At 37.6% G+C, this 12,514-nt stretch overlaps 1 protein-coding gene across 2 annotated transcripts; it reads right to left on the bottom strand.

Annotated features, from left to right (window-relative positions):
* Positions 1-10,191: 10,191 nt before the first annotated feature.
* Positions 10,192-12,087, bottom strand: LOC149561692 (uncharacterized). Of its 2 annotated transcripts, none has more exons than XM_089825240.1 (2): positions 11,934-12,087; positions 10,192-11,810 (listed from the first exon to the last, which is right to left on the bottom strand). In XM_089825240.1, exons 1-2 carry the CDS (start codon positions 12,085-12,087, stop codon positions 11,494-11,496), a joined length of 471 nt encoding a protein of 156 aa, XP_089681366.1. In that variant the 3' UTR covers positions 10,192-11,493. The 2 variants fall into 2 exon arrangements, with proteins under 2 accessions (XP_089681366.1, XP_089681367.1); XM_089825241.1 differs by having other exon boundaries at positions 10,192-11,735.
* Positions 12,088-12,514: the final 427 nt, after the last annotated feature.

The following is a 12,514-nucleotide window of genomic DNA, read 5'->3' as shown; positions in this document are numbered from 1 at the left end:
AGGTATGGATTGGAGACAACATTGTACATTCTTCACTCATCATTTCTTTATGCATGGTACTTAGCTCATTTTCTAAAAATTTGTAATTGTAAGAAATTTAAGTTGTATTTGTGTGAGAATGTATTAGTTTATTTGCATCTCCATGTTGGAACCAAGCACAAAGATATTCTATATTTATCTCCAATCTTAAATGTTGCAACTGGTTAAAATAGCTTAAGAGCCTCTATTTGGGCTTAAAGTGAACCTCTTCATTGCAATAATGAATCCTTCTTGAGTTTTTTGTTGAAGTTGATGAAAGCTCAACTCCACAACTCCCAAGAATCACCTGCATGCAAACACCTGTCACAGAAAGAGAAGCAAAAAACTATGGAGGCTAAAATTTCTAGAACTATAGATGAGACATTCTTGATGAGAAAAAAGAGAAATTGCTATTATCAAAAGTGAATTAATAAAATTACAAAGAGATCAACCCTTATAAAAGGAGATCAAAACCCTAATAGGGTAAAAGCTAGGTTGAATAATAATAATTAATAAAAGAATTAATTATTATATACCTAAAGTTTAGCTTAAGTAAACTAGAGATAATAAGTGAATTAATAATTAAATCAAAGTGATTTAATTGATAAGGAAATGTCTTATTACTCTAACACCCCCCCTTAAGATAAACTTAAGGAGTAGCTACTGCTAAAAGGAAACTGGGTCTTGGCGACAAGACCTAATGAGGTACCCAAGCACAACCAAATCTCTATAAAGAGGAGATATAGAGAAAACCATATGGAAAAAACCTACTCCAAAAAGAGATGGAAAGAATGTTCCAAAAGATGATCATGAAGAACGCCACTAAAGCATGAAACTGCAAACATTGTCAAACTATTGATCTGAAGAAACTCCATTGTATAGAACATGACCAAGTAGAGAAGACTAAGTCTGAAAAGTTGATCAATCGAAGATGTAAGGTATCTTCATGGCCTCCAAAAATAGGAATGAAAGAATGTCTATATGGTAAATGATTCATCTCACCAAAATGCTTAGGTATCCAACCATTGCAATCACCTAGTACATAGGATCAAATACTAAATACATAGCTCACTCCATCAAATCAAGGAACCAATAGAACCAACATAACTCCGCTATAATGCTAAGAGGTAAGACATGAACACTAAAACTGAATGCAACATCTCCTACTAAAAGAAGAACCAAGAACATCAAGAGTGCAAATGAAGTACAAACACCTATAATGGCATGTGTCATCGACACATCATGAGGCTAATGTCATGGAAGGAACACTCACTTAACAAAGGAAGACGGCAAATATGACCAACATGAAACCCCCCAAGGTTCTTTATAATGTAGTGCAAGTACAATAAAACACAAAGATGTGTAAGATCCCAAAATGCAAAAGAGTAACCCTACAAGCTTAGATCAATCCTACATTTAAATCAAACCTCTATGATTTTCAATTAAATTATGGTTTCAAACACACTATTACGCTTCACCCTAGTGGATTTTGAAATTGTGTGAATTTATGTCATTTGTTAATTTGTGAATGTATTAATCCTTTTTTCTCAAAATAGGCACAAAACTAAATAGGAAATGGTATGGACATGAAAATTTTACTATTACATAAAGACAATTATTATAATTATGTAAGATCTATTTTATTTTTCTTTCAAAAAAAATATTAATTAATTGATTATTTTATTTGTAAGCTGGAAAAAAACAAAATTTGTTTTATTGAATTTTGCAATTTGTTTCTTATAAATAGCTTTTGTTTAACACATTCACTCCATTACATCCATCCCTTGCTCCCATACTAATTATGTTCCTGAACACATAATTTGAAATCATTGATTGATCGAGTTTAATCTTAATACAAAAATAAATAAATATAAAATATAAAATTAAGAAAATGAAGTAAATAAAGGACAATTATAAATTAAGTACTTAAAACATGTCCTTTATATTAAGCTTGTAAAAGCCATAATAAACAAATTATTATTTATTGATTATTTTATTAAAAAACTGTAAATAATTTTTTAATATTTAAAAAAATGAAATTTGAATTTATAAGTTAAAAAAGGTTTTTGTTTAATATATTATATTTTTTACTCGTCCTTGGAGTGGTACAATTCTATAAATTAGAATACCCAAAGATATATACCAGCACTTAATTCCAACTAAGATTTCATCAATGATGGCAAACTTATCCTACTCAATGTCCATACAAACCTATAGAGAAAACCCATAGAATATTAAAACCCTGTCTTAATAAGTACAAATACAAAGAAAAAAAAAGTTATCCAAAACATTGTATTGGGGACCCTACAATTTACCGAATACCTATCTTACAACTTTCTATAAGAAAAATCATAATATTTTATGACTTAAAAATATATGTAGAATATGAACTTGTTAAGATTTTTAGAATACATTCCACAAATTAGCTAATACACATCTTCAAACTTTTTATAATCAAACTCATAATGTTTCATGTCTTTATAGTATTTTTAAATATTAATTTGTTTCAAGATTTTTAGAATACACTCTACAATTTAGCTAATACATGTCTTAAAAGTTTCTATAAGAAAAAATTATAATGTTTCATGGTTTTTGAATATCAACTATTTACAATTTCTAAAATAATAAATAAAAAATTTAGATCATATTTTATGATAGATTATTAAAAAGTGAATAAATACTAAATAGATTGCAACAATTCTCCTTAAACAAATACGAACAAATATAATGAAATTAAAAAATTAAGAACGCGATAACCACCAATATTGTCACAAACCTTTGGGAAGTGCCTGTGTGGCACTTGCTATTCTATGTGGAATGGTTGAGCAAAAGAGCTCAAATAGAATACCAGACTACGCCTCCCCTTATGCGCAAGTGCGAAATGCATGCAATGTTACAGATCTAGGTCTCCCAAAGATAATGTATGCAAACGGATCAAACAGCCATAGCATGCGCAATGATGCCTTATGCAAGATAACACGAACCAAATATGTATGGTGGGGCGAGCTCCCCAAATATCCAATAAGATCAATGTAAACTAGATTACAAGGCAATACTGGATAGGATGCTATGTTTAAAAACACAGATCACCCCCAAGTAGGGTTATGCCAAAAAGAGCTTGACAAGAACCGTTATTTCAAAGTGAGCTCCCAGCGCGATAAAAAATGCCTCCAAGAACAAAACGTCCAAAACAACTAAGTGCCAAGACCAGTTCTTGTACTCCTTTGCTTGGCACCGCTCCTCGCTCCAAAGACTCCAAAGTTCGCTCCTCAAGTGATCTCTGAAATCCTTGTCCATCACCTAATTTGAGCAATGCATAAGGCCCCCTTAAATAGTCGAGCGCCTCGGGTGAAGTTCCAAGATCTAACCATCGGTAAGATAGGTCCTGCCCTATCCTGTTGCAAGCTCCAATGTAGGCAAGCATGTTTAACGGCTAAGGGGTTTGCCCTATGCTAAACCCATTATGAAATAGGGCCCAACTATGAGACCAATGCATTTCGGTAATAACTTGCATGGCTCAAGGGGTTACAACATTGCTCGATGAAACTTAAAACACCCAACCCAATGCATTCTCCAAGGTGCAACGGCTTGCACTAAGCTACCTTAGCAAAGTGATCAAGTCGTTGAGATAAAGAAGAACAATGAAATGTCCAATTAGCTAGTTCCAAACAAGACAAATAAGGGGCCAAGTCGGCTTAGATTGCAGGTTCGTTACATCCTCCCCCACTTAACTAGTGGCAGCATCCCAACGCCTATGCTGCCTGCTAGGAGGTTTAGTTTGTTGTGAATCAATTCTGTTGGTTGGGATTCCTCTCCTAAGGAAGCTCGTCTTTGTCCCTGAAAGCATTACCAAAAGTTGTCCCGTCTTCTCTTGGCCTCACCAATGCTGAAGGTTCCAATTCTTCCAAAAGTTGTACTACTTGTCGACACCTTTCCAATGTGTCATGCATCCAGGCATAGAGATCATCTAATGTAGTATCATTTTCCAAGAGTTCAGGTTGCATAGAAGCGTGTTCACCTCAATTTTCCACAATTTGATTCCGATGCCAACCTTCACCAAAATGGATATAGTCGGGATAATACTCACCTTCTTGGTGAACCGAATCATAATTAGTCGAGAGGTGTCTGGGTGCCATAGATCTTAAAGGTGGAGGATGCCAAACAATATTACTGAGGGCTGTTGTATTGGCTTGCCCGGCTGTCCAAGCCGGGGATGAATCCTCTCGCCAATCCCTGTCAGGATTAATTCCTAGTGAAACTTTTGTCTCAAATCCTGTTTCTTCTGACCATTGTGCCACTTCACTAATTACCAATGCTAGATACACCAATCTGTTACGTAGGTAATTGTTCGGTGCTTCCTCCAAGTCCTCCCAAGTCCATCTATCAAGTGTCAAAGAACACTGACTGAAAATACTTGAAACATCTATCCCTTCACCGGGGTACACTACATCAGTGTTGTCACCAAGATAAAACAGATCATCGTAAGAGATTTCTCCTCTAGATTCCCAATTGTCCAAAATTTTGTCCATATGCAAGGGTTCTTTCAGTTCACAAAATTTTGGGACCTCGACGATCTCGAACTTAAGCTCTGTTATATTGTCTCCACAACGTTGGAACATGATAGGGATAAGGTAAGGGTCCACAGGGATGATGCTTTGAGACGTGCCACAGAGTGAATCCCTTACCACTGTCTCATCATACTTCTTCGTTCCTTCTTCATAATCCTCATTTTCGTCCCTCAATCGCCTTATAAAATTTAATTCCATCCTTGGCCTAATTGGAGATAAACTTGGTTCCACAGGTATTTCATTTGGAATTGTTTCTTCACTACCCAAGTGAGTCTCATGATGCTCAATCAGCTCTACCCAAAGTCGACTAGCTATGGTTCCATGATAAGGTAGAGCTACCATGTTAGAGAGCTCCTTGCTCATTGAGTTCATTCTCTCTTGTTCCTTCCAAGAAATCATTAAATGATTGTGTCGTAGTGCTACTACTTGAATACCTTCCCAATCTCGCAAATCCGCACCATAAGATTTCACTCGCTTCAATGATGAGATCAATCTGATCACCACCCATTCTTTAAATATGACTCTTTTCCATGGACTGTTAACTGAGTCGGCTATAGAGTGATGAATTTGGATTTCAATACTTCCTTTTTGAGTTGAGTCGACACTACAACTATCAAGTTGTTCTCCCCAAAGACTCACAACTTGTCCAATTTTGTTAAACCAGTGTAATATTGGACCCATTGTCCCTATTTTTCCGATTTCTCTCAACTGTAACACTATTTTTGTTGTAAGACTACAGTCTTCTACTCTCTTGGTTCCAAAGGCTACAGGATGTCCAACCTATATTAGAACACTGCCCAGAGTAAAATCCAACGCATCGTTCTGAACTTCAAATGGTTGTCCATATTGTGATAAAGCTAGAACCAGCTCCTCGGTTAACTTCGCTTTTAACAAGTCAAATGAAGCTTGTTACTTGTCACCCCATTTCCAATTTTTGTCTTTCTTCAACAGGTCAATTAACGGAGCAGCAACTTTTGAATAGCCCTCCCTATAATAATTTGCTAGACCAAGGAATTGCCTTACTTTGTGGACATTATGGAGTGGTTTCCAATCACGAATAGCCAATAACTTCTCCGGATCCAGTCTAATCTGTCCATGTCTAACAATGTGTCCTAGAAATGGCACCTCTTCCTGTGCAAACAAGCACTTTTCCTTCTTGATGTATAAGTCGTGCAACTTCAATAACCTGAACACCTCCCTTAGATGTTCTTTGTGTTCTACTATGTTCCTGTTGTACACTAGGATATTATCCAAATAGACAACCACGCATCGATCCAAGAGTGGTCGGAACACATCATTCATTAAAGTGTTGAACGTCGCAGGAGCGTTTGTCAAACCAAAAGGCATCACCATAAACTCATAGCTTCCATAGCAAGTAGTTATAGCCATCTTCTCCTCGTCACCTGATGCAATGCTGATTTGGTAATAACCCTATTGCAAATCCAACTTGTTCAAAACCCTTGCATCCACTAAGCAATCAAAACTGTCTACGATGAGGGGGAGTGGATATTTGTTTTTGATTGTCGACTTATTCAACGCTCTATAGTCCACACAAAGCCTGAGTGTCCCTCCCTTCTTGCACTGAAACAATATCAGTGCGATATAGGGTGATCTAGACAGTTGAAGATAGCCAGCCTCAACAAGTTATGTCAACTGCTTCTTTAACTCGTTCATCTCGGGTCCAAAGAGGCAGTACAGAGCTTTTGCAGGTGGTCTAGCACCTTCCTCTAGTTCAATCCTATGACCCACATGTCTTCGTGGTGGTAACACGGATGGCAATTTGTCAAGCATGAGCTTGGCATACTCTAGTAGAACATCTTGGACCGCTGATTCATTGGAAGTCCCAAGTGACTCCTCTTCATCCCAACCTCTAAGCAAAGTGGCTAAGTATAGCTCATCCCGATCAACCTTGGCTATCTGTTTTGCACTTAGGACTTGTTCACAAACCCTGTTCTTCACCATAGGTATCGAACATGGCCATGCTAGATCAAGCACTAAGATACAACTCGAGTGTGACACCACTACTCTTGACATCGTCCTTAGGAACTCATGTCCTAGGATAAGATCGAACTCACTCATATCAATGGTAACCATGTCAATTGTCCCTTGCCAAGGTCCTGCTTGAATGATCTCCTTTTGGATTTCACCATCTACCTTCCTTGTTGGTGATGTGACTGCCTTGTAGTGAGTCGTCGTTTCTTCCATCTTAAGGCCCAACTTCTTTGCCTACCTCGCCAATATGTAATTGTGCATTGCCCCCGAGTCTACCATGGCCATTACCTTCTTCCCTCCAAAGAAAACCTCTAAGTAGCATAACTCATGTTTATCGGTACGAGATACACTAGATGGGTCGTCCATCGAGTTGAGGAGTTGCAAGGTGTTCATTCTGGCATCTTTGCCTCCTCACTTAAGATAGCGTTGATCTTGCTCCTATCTGGGCATTCCTTCGCCTAGTGATCAGTCTTGTTGTAAATGAAGCAACCCAAGTTTTGGTTCTTTTTCTTTTTCGAGGTTGTCTCATTTTCCTTGGTGTTGTCGTTCCCATTTGCCTTATTAGCTTTCTTCTTGCCTTTGTGATCGCCGTCATGGTTTGGAGTAGATTCCTTCTTCTTATCATATCGACGAAACTTCTTCCCATTGTTCTCACGTGCTCCTCCAAAGCCTTTGGTCGCGTCTCTCTTATAGTCAAGTAATCCGTCAGCCACCATGATCACTTCAACAAGTGTTTGAACCTTTTGACGCTGAATTTCGTCTTGTGCCAAAGGTTGCAAACCCTTGGTGAATAGGAACAATCACTCAAATTCATTCAACTTGGTGCATTCCAATTCCAAAATCTAAAATGCTTTGACATAGTCTCGGATTGTGCCAGAATGCTTCAAATTCTCCAAACGAGTTTGGATGATCCAATCCGAGTTGCCTGGACGAAATTGATCATTCAAAGCCTGCTTTAAATCAACCCATGCCTTAATCTCCTTCGCAGGTTTTCCAGCACGCTCGTTGGCTTGATGTGTACACCACCATAACTTAGCGCTCGTAGTCAAATGAGCCACAACCTCCTTGACTTGAGCCTCAGGGCTTAAGTTAGGTGTTCCTGCTAAATATTCTTCCACATCCCAAAAGAAATTATCCAATATAGTGTCATTGCGATCTCCATCATACTCTCCAATCTGGGAAGCCTTAGACGCTTGTCTGCCACCTTGAATAAGTGAATGGTAGATCTTCTGACTTTCCTGCAATGAACAGCCGTTCTCTTTCAAAGTGTCGATTTACTCAACAAGAGTAGACAACTCCGCGTTCAGTCTTCCGTAGTTGAAGCCAATCCTTATGCTTAAGGCTCCTACTTCGGTTATCCTGGTCTTGAACCTGTTCCGCTTCTACTTGACCAGATCTGCCTTCTATGATCCAATCTCTCCAAGATCAGACTCGCTTTGATACCAAATGTCACGGACCTTTGGGAAGTTCCCATGTGACACTGGCTATTCTATGCGGAATGGTTGAGCAAACAAGTTCAAATAGAATACCAGACTATGCCTCCTGTTATGCACAAATGCGGAATGCATGCAATGTTACTAACTTGGGTCTCCCAAAGATAAAGTATGCAAACAAATCAAACAACCATGGCATGCGCAATGATGCCTTATGCAAGATAACACGGACCATAGTGGGGCGAGCTCCCCAAATATCCAGTAAGATCAATGTAAACCAGATTACAAGGCAATACTGGATAGGATGTTATGTTTAAAAACACAGATCGCCCCCAAGTAGTGTTATGCCAAAAAGAGCTTGACAAGAACCGTTATTACAAAGTGAGCTCTCAGTTCGATACCCAATGCCTCCAAGAACAAAAAGTCCAAAACAACTAAATGCCAAGACTAGTTCTTGCACTCCTTTGCTTAGCATTGCTCCTTGCTCTGAAGAATCCAAAGTTCGCTCCTCAAGTGATCTCTGAAATCTTTGTCCATCACCTGATTTAACCTGATTTGAGCAACGCATAAGACCTCATTAAATAGTAGAGCGCCTCGGGTGAAGTTCCAAGATCTGACCATAGGCAAGATAGGACCTGCCCTATCCTACTACAAACTCCAATGTAGGCAAGCATGTTTAACGACTAAGGGGTCCGTCCTATACTAAACCCATTATGAAATAGGGCCCAACTATGAGACCAATGCATTTTGACAATAGCCTGCATGGCTCAAGTGGTTACAACATTACCCGATGAAACTTAGAACACCCAACCCAATGCATTCTCCAAGGTGCAACGGCTTGCACTAAGCTGCCTTGGCAAAGTGATCAAGTCACTGAGATAAAGAACAATGAAATGTCCAGTTAGCCAATTCTAAACAAGACAACTAAGAGGCCAAGTCGGCCTAGACTGTAGGTCCATTACAAATATAATAGTAAAAGAAGACAAAATTAGCACACTATTAATACATAGAACAAAGAAATACATAAAATTATATTAAAATTATATTTTAAATATTTTATAAATATAATAGAAATAAATTGTATACAGATCTTTCTCATCTATCTTAAGAATAAAAAGATGAGAATCACTTCTGCTGTATAAAAAGAAGAGAAATCATTATTTCTGTAGATTTACATGTGAGACCACAAACCATCATTAAAAAAAACTATAAGATCTGTCTACCTACCAGCAATACAAAATCTAGTGGCAAAACTGACCCAACAATATTTGACTTACAAGAATAATAAAAATTACAAATATCAACGATTCAAATTGTATACAAAAGTTTTATTAATCTCAACATTTTTTTCCTTTAATATTATAAATCAAAAAAATTTAACTATTATAAAAAAAGTTCTCATTGAACTACATAGCAAAATACACTACGACAACATATATATATATATATATATATATATATATCCAAATGACGTGTGTTTTTTCTTTGTGGCCTTTTTAGAAGGTTGGATTGATTAGGATGACCTAAAAAAAACTTGCAGGAAAACAAAAGATTTTTTTTTTTTTAAATTTAATTCAACTTGGATCCTGTTGCAGATTGAAAATTTGCCATAAAAACAACAAAATTTGTGTCCAATTCATCTAACAGATTTTGGGCAGTAGACTTTTACAAGAATATGATAAGGACCAGACTTCTGCAAGAATGCGACTGCCATAAAAACAACAAAAGTTGTGTCGGAATCATCTAACAGAATTTGAGCAACAGACTTTTACAAGAATATGATATGGACCAGACTTTTGCAAGAATGTAACCAGACTTTGGACTTGCCAGAGAAAATTTTGATAACATAGATATTAAGCACAATGACAACTTAATAAGTGCAATTGCATCAGATTTGCGAAGCCACAAAGCAACCATTTTGGTACTGCAAGACAAATAAAGACTACGGAATTCAAGATTCTTCACAGCTAACATTTTCTACAATAGATGTGAAAGATTGCATGCATCAGCATAATCTGCATTGGATATTGTCAAGGCAAGGAAGCCATATTTTATGATTTTCAATTCAGCCTTGTGACGAAAATCTACGCTCACTTCATGGGAGTTGAATAAACATAATCTTCCAGACTTAAAATTTCATTCGCCGCAACAGATACTTTGACGATCAAATTGACAAAATGTTACAGATTTAAGAATTTGTTCTATTTAACAGACAATTTTATCAAATTGACAAAATGTTCCACATTTAAGAATTCGTTCCCTTCAACAAATATTTTGAAGTAGAAATCTAATCTCAGTACTGATAAAGACACAACATTTGACATTCCCTTGGGCATCTGTCCTCAAATTCACACATATTCGGATGTTCCGATCAATTAAGTTCACTAATCCATTCAGTCAACTCCTCTAAATTCTTGCATTCAGAAATTTCAAGGAAACGAAGACTCGTTACCTATTAAAAATTCTGGTACCTGGATAAATTGCGTCCCATTGAATTCAAAACTCTTGAGTAGCTTTAAATTTCCAACACAAGTGGGCAATAATGAGATGCAAATGGGACTCAATCAAGAATGCACGGTGCTCTTGCCTGCCAAGCAAGATTGCTGGAATGTTTTGAATGTCTGCCTCTATTTTGTGAGAATGATAGAATCCAGAGCCATGATGCAGAATATGCCCTGTAGCTCAACATCAACAATGCTTTTCAACCTTAAGGACCTTAAGGGTATCTGCTTCTTATTTGCTTCCTCCACACTAAATGCACACTTTCTTTTTATATACTAATGGCCAAATCAAGTAAAATTGATCATGAACACTACTTGCTTTCTGCACCAAACATAGATTTTGAAGATGACATATATAACTTTATCCAATATCTAGCTGGTCCTCTCCTTAAGGAATGAAAGGCAGATTTGCAAGATTTTTCCAGTCTATTTCCTCATTCTTGGAAAAGAAGGAAATGCAAAACAAGGTTTAAGATGTGTAGGGAGGGAATCATAACTCAGTTTGAAGATCTACATAACTGGGCTCTCGGTATAAGATGATGCCGTTCTCAATTGCCCCAATTTGAATGCCCTCTCCTCTCACAATCTCTTTCCCACCAGAGACATTGCCACTGTTCTAATAAAATATTGCAATTTTGCAAAGTCCCTTTCAATTTCTCGAGCAATCCCTTCAAGTTGATGTCGCAGTTGATTTTGTCCGTTCCAGCTCTCTTCTTATGACAAATATCCCACTTGATAAATACGAGCATTCCTTCTCCACATACCTATGTCTCACTATGTGTCATTCCCAGCTAGAAAGCTGGGTGCAAAGAGCCTCTCTAGTTGCCGTTATGCACCATTATCTTCTCTAGTAGCCCTCCACACATCATCTAAAACAATGATAGAGCCTCTATCGTTTAGGCAGTCATGAATCAACTCTGCTGCTTGCACCAAATCCATTTTCGAGGCCAAAGCAGCTTGCAACTTTATAAGAGAATAAATCTAAAGAACAGAAAGGCAGGTTGATTTCTCAAACCTGTCATGCCTTCTCTCGGAGACATGTTGCAAGATAAACATTTTCCCTGTACCACCCATTCCAACACCAACGAGGGAATCGGCATGGTCATCCATAAGGCGAATGACATATTCAAACTTGGGCTCAATATACCCTGGTCGTGAATCAATCTTCGTTAGGCTGCTTGTTCCCCACTTTACATTTTGCGCTCTACCCATAAAACCCTGATCTGAATGAATCAGATCCCCAACAAGCTTCAGCTCCTCTTCATATTCCATAATCGATCTTATTCTATTTTTAACCCCTTTAATCCGACAGCCCATTTCATAAGAATAGGTAAATTGAGAACAAATTTCATAAGGATAGGTAAATTGAGAACAAATGAAAGCACATACAAAACAGGATTTAGGGTTTCCATTATAAGTACCTTGAGATTCAATACCACATCGGTCCAGTGTGCCCTCTGCATCAAAATCAATCTCCACAACATTCAGCGGCCAGCTTTCCGCGAAACCGTAGTGTGCACTTCGAAGATCTGATTCCCTGAGACTCATTTCATTTTTTCCGAAATTCTTGTTCATCCATTCAAAATTCCCTCTGAAGTTTAAGACAGAGGAAACCTCCCACCATCCACAAGATCAACCACAGCAGATGTCATGACTCAAATGTTAAATAACAACTAAAAATCTGCTCGGATATTGATCATTTAAAACCCCAAAAAGAATGCCTCAACTGGAATTGATATGAACATGCGGATTGCAAGAGGAAAGATGTAGATTTATATCAGTGCTGTAAATTAATCAAGCGGATTAAGAAAGCCGTGCACCGCCCCTCGCGAAGATCGCTTTACTGAAAGTTATTTTATGCTTTATGTCCAGATCTGCGACCTATTGCATGATGCTTTGTGCATTTATGTCATCACGGGCATCTTGACTACTTGCCCCCTTCGTTTTTTCTTTGTCAAAGATTCCTTTTCTATCCAAGGTGTTCATCAATCCATGTTGACTA

This window comes from Cupressus sempervirens, chromosome 4 (genome assembly GCF_028749045.1).
Source record: "Cupressus sempervirens isolate cs-2001-9-10 chromosome 4, ASM2874904v1, whole genome shotgun sequence".
NCBI classification, from domain to species: Eukaryota; Viridiplantae; Streptophyta; class Pinopsida; order Cupressales; family Cupressaceae; genus Cupressus; species Cupressus sempervirens.
Note: the sequence above shows the minus strand (reverse complement) of the source record. Positions and strands in the feature narration are given on the sequence as shown.